At 41.5% G+C, this 13,412-nt stretch overlaps 1 protein-coding gene across 1 annotated transcript; it reads left to right on the top strand.

Moving 5' to 3' along the window:
• The first annotated feature begins 2,988 nt into the window (after positions 1 to 2,988).
• On the top strand, positions 2,989 to 4,922 carry kcne4 (potassium voltage-gated channel, Isk-related family, member 4). The gene is made up of 2 exons (XM_080428589.1): positions 2,989 to 3,046; positions 3,239 to 4,922. Exon 2 carries the CDS (start codon positions 3,273 to 3,275, stop codon positions 3,882 to 3,884), a length of 612 nt encoding a protein of 203 aa, XP_080284715.1. The 5' UTR covers positions 2,989 to 3,046; positions 3,239 to 3,272; the 3' UTR covers positions 3,885 to 4,922.
• The last annotated feature ends 8,490 nt before the right edge of the window (positions 4,923 to 13,412 follow it).

The raw sequence follows: 13,412 nt of genomic DNA, 5'->3' as shown, positions 1-13,412 counted from the left end.
CGTGGGCTTTCCTGTGTTGTTTGAATGAAACTGTAGTCATCCATTGTGGTCAATTGTTCCCATATAACCACTTAAAGGACAACTTAGCTTTTTTACAACCAAGGCTTATGTTTTAGCTTGTAATTAATGTACATAAAAGATGAGTGTTAATTTTTTTTCATTTACTGTTTTCCATAGTTTTTGCAATTTTCGCGATCATTTTTACAGTGGGCGGTGGCATTCGGGCAGTTGGCTAAATATGTCTTTTTTTACACAATAACCCGGCGATCTCTTTAGTATTATTTACTCTTAGCTCTTCTAGCCCCCAACAACTCACATCTGGCCATCAAAGACCACGGGACCTTTTTTATTGTGTAAAAAAAGACATTTAGCCACCTGCCCGAATGCCCCCGCCCACTGTAAAAAAGATTGTGAAAATTGCTAAAACTATAGAAAACAGTAAATGAAAACAAAATTAACACTCATCTTTTATTTACTTTAATTACAAGCTAAAACATAAACCTTGGTTGTAAAAAAACAAAGTTGTCCTTTAGAGCTGAGATACGTTAGTACTGTCATGTCCTACCTGGTATCTGTACCTGGGTCCCCCACAAGGGCGCCGACATTACTGTTGATCTACATAAAGCACATTTGGGAAGGTTGAGTTTCATGCAATACCTCTTGTCAACCAGTAGTGGTCCTACCTGACCATAGGATCTAAATGTCTCAATAGAAAAGCAGAGAGACCACCTCCAACCACCGCAGTTGTGTTAATTATATTGTACTGTATACTCTACCATACGATTTCGTTCAATTGTTTTACTCACTACAAAAGGTTATATTGCAGCTTTAAGCCCAATTTACTTAGTCGTATGATGAATAGCGAGCATAGCAGATCTAGATCTACAAGCTCACAACATGTCACACTGCGATGCGGTGTGAGCTTGTAAATATGCTATGTTCGAAACTGTTAGAATAATGACGTGCCCAAAATAGGCATGCCAGTGTTTAGTTAGTAGGCCTATACTTCACACTACAACAGCGGTTCTCAAAATGTGGTCCGGGGCAATTGTTCCCATATAACCACTTAAAGGACAACTTAGCTTTTTTACAACCAAGGCTTATGTTTTAGCTTGTAATTAAAGTAAATAAAAGATGAGTGTTAATTTTTTTTCATTTACTGTTTTCCATAGTTTTTGCAATTTTCGCGATCATTTTTACAGTGGGCGGTGGCATTCGGGCAGTTGGCTAAATATGTATTTTTTTACACAATAACCCGGCGATCTCTTTAGTATTATTTACTCTTAGCTCTTCTAGCCCCCAACAACTCACATCTGGCCATCAAAGACCACGGGACCTTTTTTATTGTGTAAAAAAAGACATTTAGCCACCTGCCCGAATGCCCCCGCCCACTGTAAAAAAGATTGTGAAAATTGCTAAAACTATAGAAAACAGTAAATGAAAACAAAATTAACACTCATCTTTTATTTACTTTAATTACAAGCTAAAACATAAACCTTGGTTGTAAAAAAACAAAGTTGTCCTTTAGAGCTGAGATACGTTAGTACTGTCATGTCCTACCTGGTATCTGTACCTGGGTCCCCCACAAGGGCGCCGACATTACTGTTGATCTACATAAAGCACATTTGGGAAGGTTGAGTTTCATGCAATACCTCTTGTCAACCAGTAGTGGTCCTACCTGACCATAGGATCTAAATGTCTCAATAGAAAAGCAGAGAGACCACCTCCAACCACCGCAGTTGTGTTAATTATATTGTACTGTATACTCTACCATACGATTTCGTTCAATTGTTTTACTCACTACAAAAGGTTATATTGCAGCTTTAAGCCCAATTTACTTAGTCGTATGATGAATAGCGAGCATAGCAGATCTAGATCTACAAGCTCACAACATGTCACACTGCGATGCGGTGTGAGCTTGTAAATATGCTATGTTCGAAACTGTTAGAATAATGACGTGCCCAAAATAGGCATGCCAGTGTTTAGTTAGTAGGCCTATACTTCACACTACAACAGCGGTTCTCAAAATGTGGTCCGGGGACCCTCAGGATTCCAAATGGACCCTTACAGGTCTGTAACTCAAGAGTTAAGGGGGTCCTTGAAATTAAAAAGTTTGAGAACAACTTCACTAGAGCGTCACTGAGGAAGACGTTGATCTCCCCACGCAGCATCACTGAGGAAGACGTTGATCTCCCCACGCACAACAACTGTAAACTGAGTGAACTGAACGAACTCAGCCTTGAGTTACATTCAATAAGCAGCGATGACCGCCTGGCTGCCTTCTAATCCAATTCAACACTCACCAATAATTAGGGTTGTTTAGACTCTCAGATTCCCAGCGATGACCTTATTTCCTCCCCTGGCGATGTCTGGTGTAAATGGGAGGAGTGGAGTTAGTCTTTTGAATGGATTCAATCACTTGGGAGATGGGACCACCCTAAAACGACTCACTGTCAACTCAATTGACATTAGCTTGAACGTGAACTCATCCATCCCAAAGCAAGAACCCTGAGCTGCTGCTGCTGCGGTGGTGAATTCTGATGGCTCATAATGACAAATATGCTGTAAGTGTCAAGAATCATATGAATAGCGGAGATTAGAATCCTTTTGTTACTAAATGATGATGAAATATTATCTGTCTGTCTGTCTGTCTGTCTGTCTGTCTGTCTGTCTGTCTGTCTGTCTGTCTGTCTGTCTGTCTGTCTTCATACAGTATGTTGTCTGTCTATTTTAGATTTTCATCACAGTACAGTAATACTAGTCTTGTGTCAGAGATGCTGACAGGACAAGCACAGCTTCAACAAATAGGATATACAGTACTGAATGTTTTCATGTGAGTCTGCTTTCTGTAACAAGTTCACAAGGCAGCTCCTCAGCTCTGAGCCAAACTTTTCTGTCGACCACTGAGCCTCTCTCACGTGACTTAATGACACCCTGGGGTCCCAACATAAATGCTCATGTCCATCCTCCAGCTTGCCAAACTCCAGAGGCGCACATAACAGAGACACAACACACAGGCTCATATGCACCCGAGCTACTTTTATTGGTGAGTTGGGATTTTCAATCAGTGTAAAGGCAATATATTTATCTGGTTATTGTTACATCTTTGTTTGGTTTACACACAGCTTCTCGCGTTTCTAAAGCTGTTGAGCTGTGCGTAAAACCGTGCGTAAAACTGCGTAAAGTGTGCATCCGACCTAATGCATAATACTTTATTCTTTTTTTTTCACTTCTGTAGCAAACTTCTGACGCCCTCGTAGGCTGCACAGGGAATGGAACAACAACCACACAACTCCACGGCGCCAGAGCTTCTGTTTCTCGAGACGTCCGACGTGTCCCACCAGACGGACAGCCACAGGACGAGCACTGGCAACGCGTACCTGTACATTCTAATAGTCCTGTCCTTCTATGGAGTCTTTCTGTTCGGCATCATGCTGGGCTACGTTCGCTCCAAGCGGCGAGAGAAGAGGAGGTCGAACGTGTTCACGCGCCTGGTGCACGAGGAGGAAGAGCGCGAGTGGGGCTCGTTCCCGAAGAAGCACAGCATGACGTTCATGCCCGTCATCCCGGCGGCACTGCGGGCCGTGCAGGTGTCCCTGCCTCATGGACTGTATGACGGCGTCGGCGGCTGCAGAGTCCCGCTGTCCCCGCTGTCCCCGCTGGCCTGTGCGCTCTGCACAGGCCAGCAGAGCAGCGTCAGCTCGCTGTGCTCCAGCGCCGATGTGCGCTTCGCGATCGAGGAGGAGTCGGACAGCGGGACAGTGGAGGGGGGCTCCGAGGACACCGCCACCCCGCCTCGCCACAAGGGATCGAGCCCGGAGAACAGCGACGACTCGGCCGGTGACAGTTCCCAGTCTCCCCGCCACCGGGAGGGAGAACTGTGACCAGAAATAGAGCTGTTCTTTGGCTGGGATACAGGAAGAATTGGCACTTCATGAGAAGTCTGGGCACCTCGATGGGAAATTGGCTGGTAGTCTATGCTTTGGAAAATGGTCTGGGGAAAAAAACATTGTTGGCTATGCATGATTTCAAGTTTTATTAGAAAACATCATTACATAACAGTATGAATTATGATGTTTCTTACAATTCTAGACGATCGCTCTATTAAACAATTTGAACATGTATGGTACATAATTATCAGACCTATACCTTTCAACTTGTTGTTTATAATGACTGGCTGGTTTTGTTGAAATATTACGTCTTAACATGCAAAATGTTCAAGCATGTTCAAATTGTTTACCTTATTTCAAACCATTCTACAACGCATACATTTATTATTTCTTATTTTTCTTAAAATTTTCCCTATTTTTTTTCCATTTCCAAATAGCCAATTTAACATTGAGGTGCCCAGACCTCTCAGGTGCCCACTCTTCCGGTTTCCCAATGGCTTTTCACTCCAAAGAGTATGAAAAGTATAGAGGACTTTACAACCGGACTGAATGAAATAGAACTTGACTGCTCTTGATCACTTCTGTACACTAAAATCCTGAGTGTTATTACATTTAACTGGTGTATACAAATGGAACCAAATGATCCCCGGGTCCATTTGGTTCCACAGTGGAACAAAATGGAGCTTCCACTCTCTCAGAGTTACATGGTGGGGTCTAGGGTCAATATGGGCCCCTTAGGGTCCCTTTGGTCACTTGTACACTCTCAGAGTTAAATTAACACTGATGGTTTTTACTGTGAAGCTCGATCATGAGTAAAATGTACCTGGGACCCACTTGAAAGATCTGTATGGCTTGTTTTGTTTTGTCTGTAACTAAATCGTATTTGTTGTAACTATGATCTACACACTGCGCACTGTTAGGCCTACACCAGCATTCGTAGTTATACTTGATGAAAGTAACACACTGTACATACCATTTGTTATTTTCACTTTGTGAGGCTTAAGTTAAAACGAAATGTCTGCTGTGGTGTGGAAAATAAAGGAGAATACATTTTGTACAAGTCTTTACTTTTTCCTTCCTTATTTGATGTGATGTTTTATTCAACCACTAGATAGCAGTGTTGTAATAACCCATTACTAGCCTAGTTGTTACTGACGAGGATGGAGAGAAGAGAACGGACATAGAGCTCTATTATCATCCTGTTAGTTTTAGAGGGCGTGGGCATAGTGCTTGAAACCATTCCAGTTAAACAAGACATCTACTTATTGCCATTCTCCTATTCTCCTATTGTACTTTCCTATTATCCTGCAGCACCTTCACTGTCATTTCAACTAAATCACTCATAAAAGAAGCACTGTGGGTCCTGGTCTGCACCCGGCCCACTTGCATGTCTGACTTAACCACATGAGCCCTATTTTGGGGCATGTCATTATAGGCGACATGCCCCCCCCCCCCCTTGTAGTGCAAGGGCCTCAGAATCAACCTAAACACGCCCCCATCCAATCAACCTAAACACGCCCCCATCGCATGCCTGCAGCCTTTGCACTTTATTCTTGCTTGAAAGAAGCCAGGGTGACGGTGTGTATTGACTGTAAATGAATAAAGGGCAAGGGACAGTTTCAGGGCTGTTGTTCCTCTCGGGTGGCATTGGTTCATGACTTGTAGTCCATATTTCTCTCTCTCTCATGCATACAAAAACATGCCGCATGCACACACTCGTTTTTCTGTTTATCCACGGCATGGCAATGATGGATCACATGCATCTATGGAACCAAATGTGGAAAAAGCTATCCTTTAACTCTCCCTGCTACATACCTAGATTTAAATCTTACCATCACACACACACACGCACACGCACACGCACACGCGCACACACACACACACACACACACACACACACACACACACACACACACACACACACACACACACACACACACACACACACACACACACAGTTTTTCAGCATGACTGCACACCCTAAGTCTCAAAACTCAGTCTTTAGGGTGAGTTGTGAGTCGTGACAATAGCCGGAGGGTTTAATGACAGCGTATGCTGAGAAAGTCCCAAATTTGTGTGCGTACGTGGGTGTGTGAGAGGGAGAGACAGACAGAGCGAGCGTTACACAGATAAACAGCCAGGTCCTGTAAGGAACAGCATTCTGAAGAGAACAACATGGACAGTTTAAGAGAGAGAGAGAGAGAGAGAGAGAGAGAGAGAGAGAGAGAGAGAGAGAGAGAGACTGACGCAGAGTGAATTATGTCTTAGGCAGGATGTTTGTTTTTAAGCCCCTCCAAGTGAGATAATGGTGGTCTCTGAATCCTGCCTCAAACATGCACTATTAATGAGACTACATGAGTAGTACAGTGTGTGATATGAGTCACACACTGTACAATACATTATGGCATTTATCTACTGTATTTCCCTCTCTCTCTCTCTCTCTCTCTCTCTCTCTCTCTCTCTCTCTCTCTCTCGCTCTCTCTCTCTCTCGCTCTCTCATTTTCTTTCTTGCAATTTCAGTTGTTTGTTCCTTTGAATGCTGCATGTTCAGCATGTCCATTGGCATCTATCCTCTAAAATGCAACCAGCATGACATTTTGCTTTCATGGACAAGGACATTAGCATCAAGCAGCCTAGGTCATATTTGCATGATTTCATTCAATATTTGGATTAAAAAAAAAGAAAGAAAAAAAGCTAATTAATCAATCATCAGAAAATTTATCCAATCCCATTTTAGTAATTCAATAATTGGTTTATCATGTAAACATTTCTAATGTTTGCTATTTACAACTTGACCAAAATGTGAATGCCTATCTTTGTTCCATAATGAAAAGCTTTCATTATGTGACTTCTGGATATGAAGATGAATTGCAAGATGTTTCGATTCAGATAACTTGTGATAAGCATGATGTTGTACTCTCACCATCATTTTTTGGGTATAAATCAAAAGAAATTGACAGATGAATCAGTTGTGAAAGTAATCATTACAGTTGCAGTCGTATGTGATATATCGTGATATTGTTTGGTATATGTAGAGCACTGGGTTCTAACCCCACCATCATTACAAACGCTGAAATGCAGCATTTTGAATAACCAGTGTCAAAGAAACATATGTTACTGCGATCGATTACATGTTCATACATCAGCATCAGAAATAAAGTAGACAAGAAGGACAACACAGAGGCTCTGTTCTGATGCAGACATGTAAAAGGAACCTCCGGTCTTTGCCTCCACCATGTACACACCTGTCAGCAGACAAAAGACAGCATGGAGGATTAAACATGCACTTGCATAATGTATTTGTCCGGGAGTCAGATGTGTGTTCCGTGGAGATAGCGGATGACCATGCCTTTCCTTCAAACAAAACTGCCTGTTTTCGCCCTTTCACCTAATGAGTGTTACTATGGAGACCCAAGCTGAACACTGCAGTTAATTTGTATGTGTGTTGCCGGGGGCAGAGACCACTGCTACAAGTCAGGGAAGAGGAGGAGAAGCAGGGGTGGAAGAAGTACTCTGATATTTTACTTAGGTAAAACTACCAATACCACAATATACAAATGCTCTGTTACAAGTAAAAGGCCTGTATTTAAAACGTTTGACTTGAATAAAAGTAGAAAAGTATTGGCATCAAAATAGACTCATAGTACCAAAGTAAAAGTAGTGAAATTTGTCAAAATTGGTCAAAGCTTTTTGAGAATAATAGCGGATCTACAAGCTCACCACACATGGTGAGCTTGTATATCCACTATTTTCGAGTATAAAATAGGTATTCATTGGTCAATGTGTGTTTTGTAACAATAGATCAAAATCTACAAAGTAACTAGTAACTAAAGATGTCAAATAATTGTGGTGGAATAAAAAGTACACATTTGCCTCTGAGATGTAGTGGAGTACAAGCATTAAGTATCGACAAATGGAAATTAGTAAAGAAGTAAAGGTACCTCAACACTGTAGCCTACTTAATTAAGTACAGTGCTTGAGTAATTGCACGTTGTTACAGTACTTCCCACCACAGAGGGGAAGCTACTGAATATCAGTGGTGGAAAAAGTACTCAAATGCTTTACTTAAGTAAAAGTATCAATACTGCAATATAGAAATACTCTGTTACAAGTAAAAGTCCGGAATTCAAAATGTGCTTGAGTAGAAGTACAAAAGTATTGGCATCAAAATGTACTTAAAGTACCAAAAGTAAAAGTACTCATGCAGAATGTCCCATTTCAAGTTTTCAAATGTATAAAAATATTTTGAAAATAGCAGATCTACAAGCTCACAATGCCTCGCAATGTTGCATTGCAACACACTAGGGCTTGCAGATCGGCTATTTTCAAATGGCCGAAATGTATGTAGGGCTGAAGTGGTTACTGTATGTTTTGTAATAATAATCAAAATATACAAAGTAACTAGTAACTCAAGTTTTCAAATAAATGTAGTGGAGTAAAAGTACAATATTAGGATCCGAGATGTAGTGGAGTAGAGGTAAAAGTATTGGAAATTGGAAATACTCAAGTAAAGGTAGGGTAAGTGATTTTCTTTGGTTAAAATAAGTGTTAAATAGCTCTATATTCTGATAGTACTCATTGCTATAGAGTGTTTGTTCAGTAAAAGGAGTCTCCTTGTCTCTCCAGCTCTTTATGAAACAGAAAATGCATTTTCGTTTCAGTTTCAGTTTCATTTCCAATTTTATCCATTCAGGATAGAGAACTCAATCAGGATATAGATTAAACAAGTGAAATTCGAAGTGATGACACTAAGAAATGAGCAGGCAAAATTGGAACTGGAACACTTTAAATAATGAAGCTTAAAAATGGGTACTTTCTCCTGATTGGCTGAGATTTTGACACCTCCCGGAAAATGTATTTTCTGTTTATTAAAGAGCTGGAGAGACGGGGAGACATCTGTTACTGAACAAACACTCTATAGCAATGATTACTATCAGAATATAGTGCTTTAACCTTTTAACAAAATACTTTTTGTTTTAACCAAAAAATATCACTTACCCTACCTTTAAGTACAGTACTTAAGTAAATGTACTTACAGTAGGTACTTTCCGCCACTCCTGAAAATACACAGAGGAAATGAATTGCCTTGAGAACCCTGATTAGCTGACATGTAAACTACAGTGAATCAAAGTGGATAATCAGCAGTGGTGGAAAAAGTACTCAAATTCTTTACTTAAGTAAAAGTACCAATACTGCAATGTATAAGTACTCTGTTACAAGTAAAAGTCCCAAATAAAATTTTTACTTTTGTACTAAAAGTACAAAAGTATTGGCATCAAAATCTACTTAAAGTACCAAAAGTAAAAGTACTAAAATGTTTGAAAATAGCAGATCTACAAGCTCACAAGCGACGCGTTGTGAGCTTGTAGATCTGCTATTTTCAAATAGCCTATGTATAAAATAGGGCTAAAGGGGTTAATGTATGTATTATAATGTAATAATTTATATCTGAAAAGTAACTAGTAACTAAAGTTTTCAAATAATTGTAGTGGAGTAAAAGTACGATATTGCCTCTGTAATGGAGTAGAAGTAAAAGTACTGAAAATTGGAAATACTCCAGTAAAGTAAAATTGTACTTAAGTACAGTACTTGAGTAAATGTACTTAGTTACTTTACACCACTGATAATCAGTCTAAGGGTCTGTCACCAGTGAATATTTAGGACATATTTTCCAAAGCTGTCTCCTACTGGTGATTTGTTTACAGAACGAAAATGATCAACAAACTCGACGATCCTCCAAACAATGTGCAGAAGAAGAAACATGATGTTGTCAATTTCCACATTGTGTGTGTGTGTGTGTGTGTGTGTGTGTTGTGTGTGTGTGTGTGTGTGTGTGTGTGTGTGTGTGTGTGTGCGTGCGTGCGTGCGTGCATGCACGGTGTGTGGTGTGTGCGTGTGTACTTAAAAAAAAAATGTAATGAAATGCCCAAAATAGGGACGACAGGTTGAAAGAGGTCGAACAGAAACCCATGCCGTCATTATGAAAACTGCCATCCCAGCAGCCTTTGTTACACAGCTTTGTCCAAAACCGTTTGTGCTCTCAGAGCAGCTTGTGCTCTCAAAAGGCAGCAACGTTCTGAAAGGATCTGGGTCAGAAAGACTTCGACTTGCCAACAACGGCGGTGGTACTGTGTCAGCTACAGCCGACAGGAAGTGAGCAGCCACACCTGGAGACATCAATCACTACTACGGCCTACAGCCTTGTTATAAAAAAAGACCATCATGGGGAGGGAACACAAAAGGTGAACTTGGCACTGTGTGTGTGTGTGTGCGCATGCACCAGTGGTGGTAATCTGGTAAAAGTGCTCACATTCTTTACTTTAGTAAAAGTCTCAATACTGCAATGTATAAGTACTCTGTTACAAGAAAAGTCCGGAATTCAAAATGTACTTGAGTAAAAGTACAAAATTGGAATAGAAATGTACTTAAAGTACCAAAAGTAAAAGTACTCAGATTGTCCCATTTCACAAGTTCACAATGTATATAAAATATTTGTAAAATAGCCAATCTATCTAATCTACAATGCGTGGCATCGCGACATGTGTGTGTGTTTGTGTGTGTGTGTGTGTGTGTGTGTGTGTGTGTGTGTGTGTGTGTGTGCGTGCGTGCGTGGGTGGGTGGGTGGGTGGGTGTGTGTGTGTGTGTGTGTGTGGGTGGGTGGGTGGGTGTGTGTGTGTGTGTGTGTGTGTGTGTGTGTGTGCGTGCGTGCGTGCGTGCGTGCGTGCGTGCGTGCGTGCGTGCGTGCGTGCGTGCGTGCGTGCGTGCGTGCGTGCGTGCGTGCGTGCGTGCGTGCGTGCGTGCGTGCGTGTGTGTGTCTCTCTCTCTGGTGGTTTTAGATATCTTGGTCTCTGGAGCTGCAAACACCTCATGCTTTGTTTGCATCCCTGTTTTTGGTCTCTTCAGTGTGTCCCTGGTTTCTCCAGATACCAATAAATAAGAACTTAAAGAATACTACTTTAGTTCTATCGTTCCAAGCCAGAACACAATCGATTGATTGCGTCTGGCATTTTGTTTTAAAATACAAAATTACTATATCCTTTTTTTGTCAGGGCTGGTATGGCCAACTTTAAAGGATTAAACTAAGCTACAATGCATGCTGCCCATCGCGCAAACACATCATGAAAGTGTTAGCGGCCCGAACACTTTCATGATTTTCAAGAGGGCCCTGATCCAGAAGCTCTGTACTAAGGAGAATGCTCTCCCCACTTGCCACTTAAGAACGGAGTTTGCGAAAATAAAATGAGGGACCAAACTCTTCAAAAGAACATTCGAGATTGAGACTAGTATTATGTGAAGATGTGCGTGCCAGTTTATGACGACTTTTGTGTCGCCCTCACATCAGAACAGCCCCTCCTTTGTTGGCCCCCTTTATATCTATAAATACTCTGGGTGAGTCATCATCATCCACTGTGCTCCTCTCTCTCTCTCTCTCTCTCTCTCTCTCTCTCTCTCTCTCTCTCTCTCTCTCTCTCTCTCTCTCTCTCTCTCTCTCTCTTTCTCTGTCTCTCTCTCCTCGTCTCTCTCTCTTCCCCATCTCTCTCTCTCTTGTGTATCTCTCTTTCAAACATGCACATGAGCACACCCGCGCGCGCACACACACACACACACACACACACACACACACACACACACACACACACACACACACACACACACACACACACACACACACACACACACACACACACACACACACACACACACACTTTCCCTCTGCGTCTCTCTCTCACTCTTTCTCTCTCTCCCTGCATCTGTTTTTCTTCCTCTCTCCATTTCATTATCTCTGATGGGGGAAAGTAACTAAGTATGTTTACTCAAGTAATGTAAATATTTTACTTTTTACTCAGCTGCAATACTTTAGTTACTAGTTACTTTGTAGATACAAAACATACAGTACATTAACTGATACATTAATACGTATTAGTAAGCTACACAGCAGCATTACTATTTAGAATCGAATAATAATCACCATTGTTTAATGGGCCATTCTGCATAATGAGTAGGCCTACAGTACTTTAACATTTGGTACTAATCAATCAATCAAAGTATCTATCTATCTATCTATCTATCTATCTATCTATCTATCTATCTATCTATCTATCTATCTATCTATCTATCTATCTATCTATCTATCTATCTATCTATCTATCTATCTATCTATCTATCTATCTATCTATCTATCTTGTCGGTTACAGGCGGTGCCCCTGAAAGAGCAACAGTGCAGGACAGGTGATGATGAATAGGCTGTCAGGACAGAGTCAGAGGTAGTGTCAAAGGCAAGTCTGTGAAGGCTGGGGCCAGGGGGGGGGGGACACAGTGAGATGGATGAGAGGGCTAATGAAGCCTGGCCCCAGAGAGCAGCATGCTCATGCTGCTGCTACTGCCTGCTGTGGACCTTGACTGTTCTGTGGACAGCCTGCAGTCTCCAGGGCGTGCTGTGCTGAGAACAGTGGTGGTAGCAGTGTGGTGAATAACGGCACATTTCCCTATACTGTAGATGTCTCCCCAAGTCCCCCGCCCCTCCCCCGGCTTTTGTGTGACGTTAGTTTGTTGTTTTTCTTTCGACGGGGAGAGGAAGAATAGTGATGTTTCTACTCTGATCTCTGTGCATGTGTACCTGAATGAATCTGTATGCCTTGCACTAGTTCAATAATAAAGGCCAATGTTTGAATTCAATTTCTCTCTGACGGTCGTCTGTCTGTCTGTCTGTCTGTCTGTCTGTCTGTCTGTCTGTCTGTCTGTCTGTCTGTCTGTCTGTCTGTCTGTCTGTCTGTCTGTCTGTCTGTCTGTCCCCTCTCTCTCTCTCTCTCTCTCTCTCTCCCTCTCTCTCTCTCTCTCTCTCTGTTTTCTTTCAATGATCCCAGTGTCCGGTTGTCTTTTTTCCCGAAATCAATTTCCCTCTCTCTGTCTGACCCGCCCTCTTTTTCCACTTTGCTCCACACCCCCTCTCCCCCTTCTCTATCCACCCTCATTAACTATTGCACAATTCATGTTTTCCAGACCAAACTCCTAAGCCAATAAGCAGTGTCTGTCTGCCCCGCCCAAACTCTGCCCACACAGTGTGTATGTGTTTACATCAGTCACCCAGCAGCCAGTGGTGGGAAAAGTACTTAAATGTTTTACTTAAGTAAAAGTATCAATACTGCAATGTAGAAGTACTCTGTTACAAGTAAAAGTCCGGAATTCAAAATTTACTTGTGTAAAAGTACAAAAGTATTGGTATCAAAATGTACGTAAAGTACCAACAGTAAAAGTACTAAAATATTTGAAAAAAGCAGATCTACAAGCTCACAACGCGTCGCGATGCGACGCGTTGTGAGCTTGTAGATCTGCTATTTTCAAATAGCCTAGGTATAAAATAGGGCTAAAGTGGTTAATGTATGTTTTATAATGTAATCATTTATATCTGCAAAGTAACTAGTTTTCAAATAATTGTAGTGGAGTAAAAGTACAATATTTACCTCTGAGATGTAGTGGAGTAGAAGTAAAAGTACTGAAATTTGGAAATACTCAAGTAAAGTA

This window comes from Gymnoscopelus braueri (assembly GCF_963280865.1).
Source record: "Gymnoscopelus braueri genome assembly, chromosome: 5".
In the NCBI taxonomy this organism is placed as follows: Eukaryota; Metazoa; Chordata; class Actinopteri; order Myctophiformes; family Myctophidae; genus Gymnoscopelus; species Gymnoscopelus braueri.
The sequence above is the reverse complement of the archived record's forward strand: the minus strand, read 5'-3'. Positions and strand labels throughout refer to the sequence as shown.

Excerpts from the sequence above, each read along its gene's own strand:
- kcne4 (XM_080428589.1), top strand. The coding sequence starts at position 3,273 with ATGGAACAACAACCACACAACTCCACGGCGCCAGAGCTTCTGTTTCTC.